This window comes from Anguilla rostrata, chromosome 14, assembly GCF_018555375.3.
Source record: "Anguilla rostrata isolate EN2019 chromosome 14, ASM1855537v3, whole genome shotgun sequence".
Lineage (NCBI taxonomy): Eukaryota > Metazoa > Chordata > Actinopteri > Anguilliformes > Anguillidae > Anguilla > Anguilla rostrata.
In genome coordinates this window covers 38,977,526-38,993,706 of record NC_057946.1, presented here as the reverse complement: position 1 = coordinate 38,993,706, position 16,181 = coordinate 38,977,526, and the positions used below count along the sequence as shown (strand labels likewise).

The 16,181-nt window shown below is 43.4% G+C and overlaps 1 protein-coding gene across 3 annotated transcripts in view; it reads left to right on the top strand.

Moving 5' to 3' along the window:
* Positions 1-1,211: 1,211 nt before the first annotated feature.
* The window catches only part of LOC135239420 (zinc finger protein 618-like), a 34,341-nt gene continuing 19,371 nt past the window's right edge, over positions 1,212-16,181 (top strand). Inside the window, exons 1-5 of one of the 3 annotated variants that reach the window (XM_064308060.1) lie at positions 1,212-1,256; positions 5,721-5,820; positions 14,289-14,460; positions 14,859-14,936; positions 15,858-15,902. In XM_064308060.1, coding sequence (XP_064164130.1) covers positions 14,307-14,460; positions 14,859-14,936; positions 15,858-15,902 — 277 coding nt within the window. In that variant the 5' untranslated portion in view covers positions 1,212-1,256; positions 5,721-5,820; positions 14,289-14,306. Of the gene's footprint in view, positions 1,257-1,473; positions 2,035-2,086; positions 2,225-5,720; positions 5,821-14,288; positions 14,461-14,858; positions 14,937-15,857; positions 15,903-16,181 lie in introns of those variants that run through there. The other 2 variants (XM_064308059.1, XM_064308057.1) reach the window with 2 other exon arrangements.

Sequence of the window (16,181 nt, the reverse complement as noted above, 5' to 3'; positions counted from 1 at the left end):
GTCTGCAATTTAATTACCTCGTATTCATAGTTTAATTTCAAATCCAACGTGCTTGAGTACAGAGCCAAAATAACGAGGACAAATGCCACTGTCCAAATATTTATGGACTGCAAAAAAATGAAATGAAATACAAAACAAACAAAAAAAATCAGACTAAAATTGTCATTGTTGTGCCAAAGGAAGGACAGCATGTAAAATCCTGGAGTTTTTTCCCCCTCAAACTTGCTTCCAAATTATAATTATACTGGAACACAATTAATTGACAAGCCTACATACCATTACTGTCAGCAGTAGGTTTTATGAGGACAGCTGTACTGACACGCTTAATGTGCTCTTAGTTATTTTTAAGAGGGTGAAAGCGCAGTGGAAGCCATCTTTGTTTATTTATTTATTTATTTATTACCGCACAATATATTGTTAATGTAATAGATTTCAAAATAAATTCGTTTAAATTCATCAGTTATTTTTACACTATGATAGAAATTGTAGTCTATAAATTTCACTTGAATCTGTTGACATTTGATTCGCATGAGGATCTGTTTTCTACTTCAACGTTATTTTATTATTTTTTTACACGCCCATGGAAAACTAAACGTGCATAGAATCTCGTGCGTCTAACCTTGCAAATGCGAGGCCAGGGCTGTATTTTCAGAATTTCCAAGCTTTTTTTCTTTTTCAATTTAAATTTTTTGACGTGAGGGGGTTGAAATTTATCTTCTGAAATTTGCTGGCCAACCATAACCTCCCCAGGGTTTTATAACACAAAAACAACGCAACGGTTTTTCCTTCATTTTTCTTGTATTCATTCATTCATTTATTAAAACTTAATTTTGTTAGGAAAGTCCAGTTACGACAAATAACCTTTTTTGGAGGATAGACTTGGCCAATTAATAAAAACATGTGCATCTCAAAGAAAATCCCACTGCAACAGCTGTCATCATCACTCTTTTAGCCACAATTGAGACAATTCTGTTCAGAAGCAAGTTAACAGAAAATAATCTCTATATTCTTTATATGCACACATGGGTGGGTGCACTTCAGAGCTAAACCAATAATTAACTTTCTTTTATTACACCGAAAGAGAAGCTATGAGTTAATCTAGACATTTTATTTACAGTGTGGGAAGCAAGAAATTTATTTCATAATAATAATAACACTTATTTTACATTTTCCCGAGACTATGCATGTTTTCCAGATGATCTATGACACAATTTGGCGTTTTCATGACTTGGAGCTGGAGGAAAGAGGTTTACCAGGTAGGCTACCACATTTCCATGCATCTTTCCAAAATCACGTCTTTTATTTGTTGAAGTTCGCAGTTTTTTAACAACCGAAACTAATTTGATTACCATTTACGACACTAAAAACAACGATTTTGTAGGTTTCATATGTCGGGAGGATTATCGTCTCAAACGTACATTGCTGGCGATTTTTTAAGCATTTAAACTTGGTCAGTAATGCCAATGATGGGCGTATATGTTTTAGTCTAGTCAAATCCTTGCGTGTGCTTTTCTGCAGATTGGTCTCTTAACGTTCTAACTTTCCTTAGCCTATTCGTTAAAAACGGTGTCTACAAATGCTGCGCCCAGAAAGACCATTTCCCACTTGCTCGACAGTAAACTTACTGTAAACTAGCTACTTTCCCAAGTTCACTACTTCAAATCTAGAATTGAAATTTCCTGCGAAACTTTACGGTCGTTCTGCCGCTGTGTCGGCTCCGCGCTCGCTGTATTGCTGGGTCAGGCGAGCTCTGCAAGCTCGATTCTACCCTTGTGTGATGGCGGACTACTGAGCACCGAAGGCGCCGCAGTTTACAGCTTGCCAGCGGCTTGAGTTGCGAGCCCGGAGAGCCTCAGAGGATCGCTATTGTAAAAGACACGGACACCACCATTTAGCGAAATTCGCTGTTTGTCTCGGAATAAGGATTCCTTTTACTTTATTTTTAAACGTGCGACCAGTACCATCAGCCGAGATTTCGGAGCTTCTGGAGAAATACGAGAAACGTTTTCCGTATGCGCCGCATCATTCTGGGAGGTAACTAACATGTCTAGTTCCTACTGTACTTTTTTTTTCCGAATCGGAAATGTGAGAATTAGAAATTTTTGCAGGCCGCACATGGCTAATGCAACGATGCGCTACAGCGAGTTTTCATGCGGGATCCCCGCATTTCCCCGCCCGCGCCGGAATGCTTGGCTGTTAGGCAGTCTCGCCAGCTAGCACGCTGGTAAAGTATCTGTTGAATTAATAAAGTCGTTTTAAAATAAACTTTTGAATGGCACTTTAGCTTGATGGCGAATTTAGGCGATGCAATTTCTAGTCTTTGCCAAGTTTGTGATCTTAAGGCTTTTTAAAACTATTGTGGAAAGAACGTGAAGGGCACGGAACAATCTGAAAACACAAAAACCTCGCGCAGCCATATTTAGTGGCATTTCCCGTTTTTTTTCTTTTTCTATTTACCTATGATCCGTTTTAACGCCGCAAATATTAAAATGGTAACCTAGTTAATTGTTAATCTTTGATTTACGGTATGGATCGTCTTTGAAAATCTTTGTGTTGTAAAATCTGAGTCTTGTTTTTGGAGAATTTTTGCACTGAAAGATTTTTAAGGTAATTTCTTTTTATCAAATTAGCGCCACCTGTCGGCAGATATTTCATGAAAATAAGAAATTACAATTAATTTGTTGTACTTTTACAGTTATTTAAATTCCTGCGCAAAATACAAATATTTTAACAATTGTTTTGTTGAATTTTGAGGTTTTTACGTTTGAATATCGGTAATTTTTTTCAGAAATGTTATTTTTTCCCCCTGTCATTTTACCTAGTGTGATTTGACCCGAGGTCTTCATTTTCATTCAAAATCAAAGATATTGCAGAATTATATCTCGATTAAACCTGGAAAATAATTGAAGTGCGGCTTGCCGCCTAACCACAGTGAAATCAATTGAACGGTGTTTGTGAATATTACTTGGCCAGGAAGGCTTTCTCTTAGCCACATTTGAATGAGAAACGGGAGACCAGTCATAATGCTGTGTACATGGTGCGATACAAATTGTGTAGACTCTGCACAACTAATTTTACAACTGTTCTTATTCTGTTGTTTTTGTACAAATATTTATTTTGTTATTTATTTATGTGGTTTTTAAAATTTATTAATATATATATATATATAATTTATTTATTGTCTTTTATAAATACCTCTTTTCAAAATGTGTTTGTTGAGCTTTGTAGGGGAGGAGACCTGGAGAAGCCAGGATGATGTTATTAAAAAGCAGTTGAGTAAGAACCATTCTCTGTTCTGTTCAGAAGCTGTTTTCCAGCTTTTGGAAGCGGTTCTACATTAGAAATAATCTTGCTCAGTTTATTTCTGCCACAAGAACTGACATAAAAGCAAATGCAATAATGCAGTCAACGCATAAATAAATGGGCTTTTTTTTTGCGACACAGCAAGTTTGACGTGCTGTGGCAGTTATGAATGCATGTCAGTTTAATCTATTTTTGTATTACTTTGGAACATTTTGCTGTGTGTGAGACAAAGGTCTCTCTTTATTTTCTTTTTGTTGTTGTTGTTTTTTTATGTTATTTGTATTTTTGTCATTGGGTCCAGAACAAATCAAAACAGAAAGTAGTATCACAGAACAAAAAAGAAGAAGATTGCATTCAAATGGAAACAGAGAAACTTACTAAACAAAAGAACTACCAACACAAAATGGGGGGGGGGGGGGTGGGAGGATAAAAGGACACAGTCAGCAAAATATTTTTATTTTTATGTTGCAGAATTCTGGGTTTGATTAATCGTCTACATGCACAAAACCATTCTCAGCCCTACCCAGTTTGCCTGAGTTCCCACTCTTTTTGAAACTACACATAGCGGTTAAACTCGCTAATAAAAACAAACTAGTTTATTTTTTAAAATTTCCTAATAGTGTCTCGTTCTGTCGCTGTCTGTTAATCGGGAACGTGAGATGTGGATTCTTCTGTCCCATGCTTAGCGTGGTTAGCATTGACCTGTGAGCATGAATTCCAGCGTCAGTCAGTCAGAGGCGGAGATATTGTACGTCTTCGGCTAACTGGGCAACCGTAGTTTTATTCAGACCATGCATATGCAATATATTCACTTTGAATGTCTTAGACAGAAATAGAGAGCTGTGTCATCTGCTCAGGCTACGTAATTTTGTAATGTGCATGCCATTCTAAGAAATACCCGCCCCTAAAGCCCCCCCCCCACTCCCCCCCAGGTCGATCCAGCCCCATAACCACCCTGTCACTCCACAGGCCTCAATACGAAAGCACATACATTAAGTCCCATTTACCTACCAGTCTCTCCTCAAAACGTTCATCAGATAACAGGCCACTTGCGTTCTCTAACGCCGTCACGGCATACAGCCAACCAGCTGTCAGAAACCGTCGAGGCTGTTCCCGGAACAGTGCTTGCGGTGGAGAGGGTGGGCGGAGTAATGGGCGGAGCTTCCGCATGCTGCGGGTGGCCAAACGCTCTAAGCCGGGTCACGCTGCTTTGCTGTGGGCAGCGGAGGCTTCTGGTCATGGTCTAGGTTGTGATTGACGGTGCGTGATAGCCCCACCCGTTTTGGGGCAAAGGAGGGAGTTTGAAATGTGCCCTGTTGATGGGATTATCATTTCTGTCATTTATTATTGGGCATGTCTACAGTCTACAGCACAGCGGTGATTCAAACAATGCTATGCTTATGGTGGGGCTGCCCAACCCTGTTCCTGGTTCCTGTAGGTTTTCATCTCAACCTTTAATTTGGCACACCTGTTTCTACTAGCAGCTCGGTGAGATCTCTAGCTGTTGAATGAGGTGTGCTTTGTTTGGGTTTGTAGTGAAAACCTACAGGACGGTAGATCTCTAGCTGTTGAATGAGGAGTGCTTTGTTAGGGTTGGAGTGAAAACCTACAGGACGGTAGATCTCTAGCGGTTAAATGAGGTTTGCTTTGTTTGGGTTGGAGTGAAAACCTACAGGACGGTAGATCTCTAGCTGTTGAATGAGGTGCGCTTTGTTTGGGTTTGTAGTGAAAACCTACAGGACGGTAGATCTCTAGCTGCTGAATGAGATGCACTTTGTTAAGGTTTGAGTCAAAACCTACAGGACGGTAGATCTTTGGCACAGAATATTGGGATGGTTCTCTCATGCACCTCAACTAATGTGATGTTTTTGGTGACTGCATTTTTTGCTAGATTACTGGAATTGCAGTATTGCGTTTCTTTTTAGTTCATCTTACGTTGCAATAAATTTTGAGCACTCCTTGGTTTTTGTACCTCTATACTGGTTTTTGTCCTAAACCGCAAGTAAAAAATAAAAATGTATGCATATTTTTGGACTACTTAATATTTCTGGCTTGTTTATTTTTCAACTCTGGGATGGTTGAACTCAATGTTATCAACAAAGTCACATAAAATAGTAACAGTCGCCTAGATTAGCTGGTCTCGGTTAAGGGCAAACTGCGGTCTTGTCAGAACGAATCCCAGCCGTATAGCTGAGCGTTTCGTGTTTGAGTTCCCATGGAGATGAGCGGTGTCACTGGGTGGCAAAGTTGGGAGCCGATCAACGTTCGCCTCTGTCAGTGGAACGGTATCCCACTTACCGTTCCAGCTCCTGCTGCCTTCGTCTGCAACTTTTCAGAATTCATTAAATTTAAAAGTTCTTCTTTTTTTTTTTTTCTTTCTTTGAACCCACTGAAATTCATTTTCTTGCCTTGTTCAGGGGACTTTCTGGACTGCCGGTTCCAGGAAGAAGAATCCGAGAGTGCCGAGCGAGGAGGGGAGTTGTCGCATCGCCAGACGCCGAAAACCAGATTAAAGAGGTGGGCTCTGTCAGCTTGGTTTTTAAAAATTTTTTAAAAAATATCCTGGTGCGCATTCCTGTAATTAAATCTGAGTAAGTACAGTTTAGCGAGCAATATGCAGGCAGAAGCGTTTCCTCAGGATGCAAGCGCTTGTTTGTATCGCAGTTTCTCAGAACCATTATTGGACACTTAGGAGTGCTGGGAGTTTATTGATATTTAGGCAGCCCTGCAAACCCGATATGCAACTTCAGTAAAACATCTCCGTGGGAAGAGTTCTCAGCGGAGTGTGGGTTAGCAGTCGGGATGCTACGCTGCAAAATGGTCTGAAACGGGCCTAGCATAGGCTGTTCCATCCTTTGTATTTCGAATGGTGAAAATGGCCTAGCCGTTCACAGGAAGTGAGAGATAAAAAGGATGTTGATACTTCCTGTGATGCGGTCAGCGGAGGTCCGTCCTAGGTCGTCTACAGACTGTCATCCATACACGACACGGACGACAAAGAAATACACGCGTCATCCATTTTCATGTCCGTAACTATTAAGCTAAGGAGCCGTTCAACACGCACACGATAGAAAATTCCGGACGAGTGTTTGTTATTAAGTCGTAACGGAGAGACGGAGCGCAGTCGAGCGGTAATGTGAGCGGAGTTCAGGGGCGGCGAGGCGCTCTCCGAGCTCTGCCAGACGGGCAGCCGAGGGCCGCCCGCGCGTCTGTGACCGAGGCCCTGCTGGTCATTCGCGGGAATTCGCCGGCGCAGGTTCGCGCACACGTCTGCTTCAAAGGCGCGCTCGCGACCGCGGGAACGCCCGCGAACTCAGCCGCGGCGACGGAACGACGCGGATAAAAAGCGCCGCTAATTGATTGTTTATTTATTTTGAAGAGCAGTGGTGTGCGTCTCAGTTCCCTTGCTCCTTAAATGTGTTTTTTTTCCTTCCTGTACAGCATTGAAGGGCAAATTAAACCCCGCTACCTAATCATTCATTTTATTTCAAAGCAAAAACAAAAGTGGTGTTCTTTAAAAGGCTGATTGAGCTCATTGCATCTGCAAGGCACCAGCGCTTATTCTGAATTCAGATTGTCTGTGCAAATGGCATTAGGCTGCTGCAGGGTGATATTTGAGTTGTTGCAGTACCTCGAAAGTGGTTTTGCCATGTGAAAAATAGTTTGCTTCCCCTTTTCGTGCCAGGGAGCATAACAGGTGCGATGAATAATTTATGAAGAGAAGAGACTTGCTTAAGCTTTGAGGAAAATTGCTTGTAGTTAACACTGAATCCACCCCCCCCCCCCCCCTTCCACTACCGCTACCGCCCCTCCCTTTCTGAAAGTTAGGTCTCAGGGTTTGGTTTTGTAAAATACAAATTTGTAATTTGCAAAGAGAATCTGATTTATGGGTATTTGAAAGGGGGGGGGGGGCAGCAACCCCCCCTCCCCGCGCTGGCCGACACTAATGAAACCATAAATCACAATGCCGGAGATTTACTGCCTTCCCCGGGTCCGCCGTGCAATTTCGATTTTCATCAAAAATTTAATCTGGGAACGTGCTCGGGGTTTAGTCTCCGGTCGGACGGCGCCCTGAATTTCTAATTTTAGGCGGTTCTTCGCAGGATTTATTTTTCGTATAATTCAAGTCTGCTTTTCAATATCCCCAGTTATTAAATTTTAATTCAGGAGCATTAACATATAAATTGAAAAGGTTTTATGGAGTTTTCAAGCCGGAGCAAGGACGGAATATTTTTCTTTTTTTTTCCTTTTACACGTCGACGCCTTTTCCGTTTTCAAAAACCATTTTCGGTTAATGCGAAAAGGAATAATGAAAAAAGATTTTTTTTTTTTATTTCTGTTATTGCTTTTTTTTTTTTTGTTTAAATGTTGGGAGAGGAAGCTGGCGGGCGCATTTATTTGATGGCTGAGGCGGGGAAATGTGATTTGGCTCAGTCGGGACATTAAACGGCAGCGCCGCGGCGCTTCCCTTGGCTCAAAGGGGTCGCCTGTGCTCCTCCGGCTTATCGGAGAGGCGCGGCGCTAAATGGGAACTCATTTGCGCAGCTCGTGTCAGATTCTTTGCATTAGCGGGCCGGCGGAATCGCAGGCAGATACGCAGGCTCTTTTTATATTTCCATGCCGGCGGGAAAAAAAGAAAATAGGCCGCTGTTTTTGAGGGAGCCACGTGACTCTTTCTGTCGTGTGCGTACCGAAAGGTGTTGTTTTGTCAAAACGGAAACAGATTATGTCAGTGTAAATTCTTTTTTTTTTTAATTTACATTTTAAAAATTTTTGCATTATTTTAAAAAAAATAAAAAGAAAGAAAAAAAGTTTGACGCCTGTTGTGGGGATGAGTGGATCCATTTCCCGCCCCAGATTGGATTGGCCAATCGTCTGCGACCGCAGCTGCGTTCGTGCTGCGAGCCCCCCATGGCGGATCTGGGAGAGTGTAGACCTCTGCTCTTCTCCTCCCAAACGCGGAGCTTCCAGCTTCTTTTACACCCAGCAGACTGCTGCTAGACTCGCACAGGGTGGAGTCGCAGGAAGACCTTTCATACACGGCGTTTGACCTCGATCCGCTGGCACCCGATTGACCAGCAGGGGTCGCCAGAGAGCGATAACTGCGGAACCCTGTCCAAATGGACCCTCCCAGTTGCCTGTCTCTCTGTGGAGCTACTGGGCGGTCATGATTTGATTCGAGACTGTGAGGCTCAGCATTTTTAGAAAATTTGCTTTTAGGCTGCAAGCCCCCACCGAACATGCAAGAATCTTGTATGCAATGTAGCATTAGAACATTGTGACCTTATTATAATGAGTAAATTAAATATGCAAATAAAATAGTGGCTTTACTGATCCTGTAATACTCAGGGGTGAATGGGAGGGAAAATATTGAGCTGTCAGTCAGTCAGCAGGAAATTAAAGTGAGGTAGTGGGGGAGGGGTAAAGGAAAGGAAAACACGCGAACACACACATGCATAAACATACACACGCACATGCATGCACATACACACACACACACATACACACACATGCATGCGCATACACACACACACTTGCACATGCACACATACATACACGTACACACACATGCATGCACATACACACATACACACACATGCATGCACATGCACACACATACATACACATGCATGCACACACACACACACATATACATGCACATACACGCACACACACACACAAACATGCATGCACATGCACATACGCACACGTACATACACATACACGTACATACACATGCTCGCACACACACACACACGCATGCACATACACGTACATACACATGCATGCACATACACATGCATACACATGCACGCACACACACACGCACGTGCATGCACGTGCGCACACACACACACACACACACATGCACATACACACATGTACCTAGACATACACATGCACACACACACACGCCCGCACACACAAACACAATAATATGACTGCAGTCAGAAATTACATTTAATTCAGTAATAAATGTTGAATTTAAAAAAATAATAATTCAGTTTCTGCTTGCAAAAGATGTAATCTGGTTATGCACCACAACCTGGAGGGCAGTTACTCTTTCTAGTTAGATGTGCTGTACCTTCGCACAGAGGCTATATGTAGTATTTATAATTTTTCATTTGTCTCTTTAGGAAAGCAAACAATGTGTTGACACAAATGCTTACAAAGGCTACACATAATGCAATTAATGTTGAATAGGGAATGGATATGGATTTAATTGTCAAGTTTGATAACCCGGAAAAATGCTGGAGGGGCGTATGGATAAATCCACTCCATTTTAAATTTTCTGCATACATTTCTCCTTTCATGCTTTAAAAGGTACATTTTACCCCCAAAAATAAGAAATTCATGCCCCCCCCTCACCACCACCACCTCCTCCTCCACAAAACCGATTGCAGTCCTGGACATTTTGAAGAGTATAGCTTCATTCTATAACACATTGCTAAGGGGGGGAATTATCTATTCGTGTCGACTGCCTGTGGTCTTATATGTATCCCAGCATGCCCCAGCGTTCTTGAATTGGACAGTGAATCAAGTCAAATGAGCTCACAAGAACACTATATTCCCTAGAGTGCTTGGGATTGTTTTTACAGGGAACCCTGAGCAATATATGTAAATTCCACTTAATTTTATATGATAGATTTTATGGGATAGTCTTATAATCTTTACTATTTTTATTGAAATATGCAGGGGCCCATATGAGCGATCTACTGTTCAATTACCCTCCCGCCAAGAAGAGAGGGAGAACAGCTAAACTCTTAAAACCTACTTATTTGGAGCACTTGACACACTTCCCAGAATTCAGCAGCATGAAAACGCTGTGTGTCATTTCCAAAGCGAACCTCCACGATGATTCAATGTTGTTTGTTTATTTGTGTTTTTTTTTCTTTTCTTTTTTTTTCTTCTTGTTTTTGCACAATGTGTGCATTTTCTCGCTCTCTCCCCCTTGAAAGGAATCAAGCTGTTCCGGGAATAATCATTTGCGTCAGATTAAAATGTCTGGACGATTTTGACATTTTAAAATTTCTTTTTTTTTTTTGTTTTTGCTTTGCCTCCTTTGCATTTATTACGGCACATTAAGTAAATTGTTGCTTACTAAGCGCAACGTTCTGCTCTCAGTAAAAGTCTCGGTGTCGGTTAGCCGTGCCTGTTTTCCCGAGGTCATGTAGCCTAGTTCATTTATGCTTTCATGAATTTTCATGAATCGGAGGATGAATCGTTAATTTGACCCAAAGTTCTCCCATTCTTGGTTGCTGTGGCAACAGCCTTTTGGGAGTGTGACAGCCCTGTTCATTTCCATTCTAATAAACCCCCCCCCCCCCCATCAAAGCTAACAGTGTTAAATAATTTTGCGAAGGGCAGTGAAGTAACTTCTCTGAAAGATGCTGAAATGATCTGAGATGACGGCTGTACTCTTCATTATCATCCTTTCTGTTGACGTTTGGCCATAATCAAACTAGGTTTTGGTTTATTTGATTTGTATTCAATCTAACAGCAGTGCTCTTGGGTGAGGAATTTAAGTGAGCATTATGTAAGCCTACTTTTGTTTCATTTTAAAAAAAAAAAAAATTAGTATCTACCAGCATTGAAATAAGGTTAAAAGGGAAATACGCGAACTTTCCATTGTATTCAATTAAATTACACAGGGTTTTTGGAAATTTCTTTTAGCGGAGAGCGCAAACCGATTTTAAGCTCTCCCACTGGATAGATGCGGCTATCTTCCCCCTCCTACTGATCCAATCATTTTCAACCTTGCTTTGTCCCTGTGGATTAAAAAAAACAACAAAAAAAAAACAAATGTCTCCTTTTTATTTTTCTTTTCGTCCAGTTTGAGAAGGTTGGTTGTATTAATCGCCGCAACATTCCGTTAATCGCCGCTAGATTCTCCGTCCGCTGGGGGCGGAGCCGATTGACTTCCTCGGCTCACGCAGCCATCATACTGGAGAACTGCGTTTCCTCAGCATTCCATACTGGACGGGCTGCAGGTATCTGATTGGCTGGGGGACGTTCTGTCGCCCAATAAGACGAGGCCAGTCTGAAACTCGCGATCTGTTGTGTCGGTATTTCACTAGCTGCTTAATTATTGTGGGTCAGGCGCTTGTCAGTGGCTCGTATAACTCTGTACCATATAGCGGGTTAAATAGACTGCGGTAAACATAAAATTAGATTATTTTGAAAATTAGGCTATATAAAACATAAACTATAAAAAGTTAGTTACTGGATTCACTGATGAAACTGCATTAGATGAGGAAGGTGCTTTGGCTCAAATGTTTTTATAAGTTCACCTGGGCGAGTTCCTTGTAGTTAACCATTAAAAGTGTGACCTTTGTTCATTAAATTTGCTGCACACGCAAACTCATTCACACCAGGGTGTTTTGAATAACATAAGCATGCCAAAAAGTGGGTTTATGATCCATCCTAATGAACTGTGGGCTTCGAGCTTTGCCAGTAAAATTTTCTGGAAGTAAACATAACAATATTGCATGGTCTTCTTAAAGTAACGGTACGCTATCATTTTTACGTATTATTTTGCGTTTTATTGTCTTTTGGTTATCCGATGAAAGATTTTGCCTTTTAATCAAGGGTTGGGGGTGGGGTTTGTATTGCGTTGTTGCTTGGAAACTTTCTGGCGATTTCGATGTAGCGAATGCGGCGGTTGGAAATCCCTTTCTGTGAGATTTTACACGGTTTTGCGGGAACGTGGAACATTCCGGAACATCGGAAAGACCCTGGCAGTTTGATACACACCATCCTTCTAGAGCTCGACTACCCAAAGTCCCACATTTCCTACTGCGAGGTTACAGGCCGTACGACAATGATCAGATGTGACTTTTCACAAAGGTCACATAACCATTCACATATTTTAATTCATATATATATATATTATATATATTTATATATATATATATATATATTATTATATATATATATATATCTATATGACATACTATATATATATATATATTTTTTTTTTTTTCATGCGGTTTTCTCATTTGTGAAGCGCAGTGCACTGAAGGCTGCTGGGAGAGTGGAGCACCGCGCCCGGCTCTCCGGCACAATGGCTAGCGTAGCCCGGCTGAGCCGCTCTCCCATTCACTCTCACACAACGCAGCCGGCCCTGAATGCAGAGTAAATGACTTTGCGGGCTGGGCAGAAATTGCCTGGCGGCCCCTGATAGTGGAGAAAATGGAGCTGAAAGTGGCCGTTTAAAAAAAAAAACGCGACGCCGGGGGCCGCCGCTGAACTCCGCGACGGCTCGAACGGCGGCCTTCCGTCGAAGGAACGCACCCCGTCCCGCCTCACCGCGCGCCCCGACTCCTCTCAATCGACCAATGGCTGCTCCCGCTTCCCGCGGCCGTTCATTTTGACTCATTTTGGCAACCCTGACCCCCCACCCCCCCACGAAGATGTTCCTGATTTTTGTGCCGTCCAAGCCTACAATTACTTAATTGCGTTGATTACCAAGCTTAATGAGCGCAGGTGTGCTGGAGGTTTTCAGTTGACCTTCCAGGTTCTGAATATCAGGCTCGGATTCTTAATAATAATACACCAAAAGAAGCATAGCGAGCGGAGATGAAAGAGAAACCAGGAACGTTAGCTTCAGTCACACCATGACAGCGGTCACCTGCTCCTGATGTAGGCTTTTATTTTCAGTTATGCGAGGGAGACGCTAGGTTCGCTTTATCGAAAAAAATAAAAAAGAAAAGCGATTGTAAAATTTGCTGTTTTGCACGCGGCAGGCTGGAGATTGGAATCGGCCTGCATTAGACAGAAATGTTTTTGTTTTTTTTTGTTTTTCTTTTCTCGTTGTTCGGCAACGCGGACGGTTTGTTTCGGAGCAGAAACGCAGACGCGGAGCTGCTTTGTCCTCGTGCCAGTTTCACGCGAGAGAACGGCCTGTGCTCACCCTCCGAGGGACTGAGTGTGGAGCGCGCGTAGCGGGCGGGAGGGTGTACCTGCGCAGGCGCGTATCGCTATCTCAAAACCGCGCCGTTGAAATGAGAACGAAACTGCCGGGCGGATGCCAGCCAGGTATTTGTTGATCTGGGCTCAGACGCTTTTGTCTGCGTAAAAATAGCAACACGCCAGCAATGCGGCCGACCCCGCCTCATCTAAAGACTCAGACGGGGGTGAGGTCACTTGCTGTTTATACAGCGTATACAGGACGGGAAGCCGGTGAAGGTGTTTGCGTTTGGGTGCGCCAAGTGTGAGATGGAGCCCACAGTGTTTTGTGTAGATGTAGCAGAGGAGAAGTTCAACGGACCCAATTGTTGGTGTAGTGTGTTACACACCGAAACTATTGCAGGGCAGAGAGATGGCTTTGTGCTGTCCGCAACCATCAAGATCTATTAGTAAATGAATAATGCTTTCTCTATTTTTCTCTTCTTTTATCCTTCTCTCCCCACCTCCCTACTTTTCTCTTTTTCCCCCCCCCCTGTATGGCTCTGTATTTGACTTTGTATGTCTCCCTCTACGCTTACTCGTGGTTCATTCATTTAACTCATTCACTACTTTCACCCCCTTCGCTTTCTCTTTCCTCCTTCTCTTTCTCTTTCTCTATCCCCTACTCTTTCTCTTACTCTATCCCCCTTCTCTTTCTCTATCCCCCTTCTCTTTCTCTTTCTCTATCCCCCTTCTCTTTCTCTTACTCTATCCCCCTTCTCTTTCTCTTACTCTTTCCCCCTTCACTTTCTCTTCCCCCTTCTCTTTCTCTTACTCTATCCCCCTTCACTTTCTCTCTCTCCCCCTTCTCTTTCTCTTACTCAATCCCCTTCACTTTCCTTTCTCCCCTCCTTTCTTCTCTCTCCCTTCTTCTACTCTATCCCTCTTTCTCTTTCTATCCCCCTTCTTTCTCTCTCCCTTCTATTTCTCTTCTATCCCCCTTCACTTTCTCTTTCTCTTTCTCATTCCCCCCGTCTCTTTCTCTATCCCCTTCTCTTTCTCTTTCTCTATCCCTCGTCTCTTCCTCTCTCCTCCAGGTGCGGCGTGAGAGAGGGATGAGCGCGCAGGAGGTTCCCGCCGCGGGGGCGGAGTCGGGGGACTCGACGATGAAGAGGGAGCCGAGCTCCAGCAACGGGCCGGCCCCCGAGAGCAGCTCGCCGGCCGAGATCTGCGTCATCATCGGCGAGTCGCACAACGCCCAGACGCCGGGTACGCCCCGCCCCGCCCGGCCCCGCCCCGCCCCGCCCGGCCCCGCCCCGGCCCCACGCCGCCCGCGCGCCACCCCGCAAATTCCCGTTTTAAATGCCTCGGAAACTATTTTTTAAGGCTAATTATGAATCGCGACGTAATAACAGCAAACCACACGCGTAGTGAAAGCACAGCAAACGCAGTGGTGCGTGTAATGCAATTCTGTCCTGGAGCTGTGGGGAGCTTTTCTTTGCCACTGGTGCTTTAGGCTTGCTCCTGTGGGGGTTTAGGCCAGGGTTGTCTGTGAAGCGTATTGTGACAATTGCTGTGAAATGCGCTGTGTAAATAAAATTTGATTCGATTTGATTTGATTTGCTCTCTGGGAAGCGTTGAAGTTTGCTCTCGTGCGCTTTTTGCAGGGTCGTACGTGTGCGGGATCTGTGGCAAAAAATACAAGTACTACAACTGTTTCCAAACCCACGTCAGAGGACACAGAGGTAAGGCCAACGGAAATTTCTGAAGTTTTTTTGCGAATTGTTTCCGTTTTAACGTTTGCTTTGACAGTTTTTGTGTGATGGATATCTTGGATATTTCCGGAAGTTTCTGATGATGACCTGATGGCTTTACTGGAGGATCATTCAGGGGTTTGTGGTCTAAAGAAGGGGGGCGTTCAACCTTTTTTCGATCCAGCGATTGTATTTTAAGAAAAATGGGTGGGGTGATGGGTTTTTTGAGATTGCCATTGTGGACCTGATGGGATTGGGGGTTGAGTTTGCGATTGTGGACCTGGGCATGGGGGGGGTTCTGTCTGTGCCCCTGACAGCAGACCAGAGAGGCCCGTGTAGTACCTTCAGGGACCCAGTGGACCTGATCTAAAGCAAGAAAATCCACTCTGTGGCCTACTGGCCATTTCCTTCTGCGTTTGAGCTAAATCCTCGACCAAATTTTATTTACTTCTATTATTGGTTCTCCATCACCCACACACTAATGGGGCACCACCCTCTCATTCCACTGCATAGGGTGCAAGTGACTGTCACAGAAATGAAAGAAAAAGCATCGAGCACAAAAATCATAAAAAATTGAAGGGTTTTTTTGCTAAATTGTGGATCGTGTTAAAGAGGTAATTGCTCTTGAGGTAGAACTCTCATTCAGACTGATGGAATATTCATTATCCCGGTAGTTCATTCCAGCGCCCCTAGACTGCTGTGACACATGTTCGAATGGGGGGTGCAGTTACAGGGGAAATTTCAAAATCAAGTTTGGAAGAGATTTTATTTTCGTTTTTTCCCGTGGCACTTGAGAGCAGTAGTGTTGTGCCGGAGAGCTGAAGAGCAGCCGCATCCCAGTGAAACGTGTGAAGTGTTGTGTCTCGCGTTTGTCACGGCGAGCCGGAATTTAACCCTTTCCCTCCCCCGCAGAGTCTGATGGCGGTTCAGGAGAGGGAGGGTCCCAGTCAACAATCAGTGAGTGCAAGGGCTCACCCCGCCCCAAAAGTAGCGCCTCTTACCCTCCACTGACCTTTGACCCTCTCTGCTACAATAAACATTTTTAAAAAAAGAAGAAGACTGCCAAGCTGTAAACAGATGCTGGTTTATACGTCCATTATGGCATTCGAATGAGTCATTGGAGATTTGAGACTTCATGGAGACTGCCTGTGATGATCGTAAAATATGTTTTGTTAAAATTGCAACAACAAAAAAAAGTCCATGGTCTGTCTTGCATTAAAACCTCTGAATGCAGGG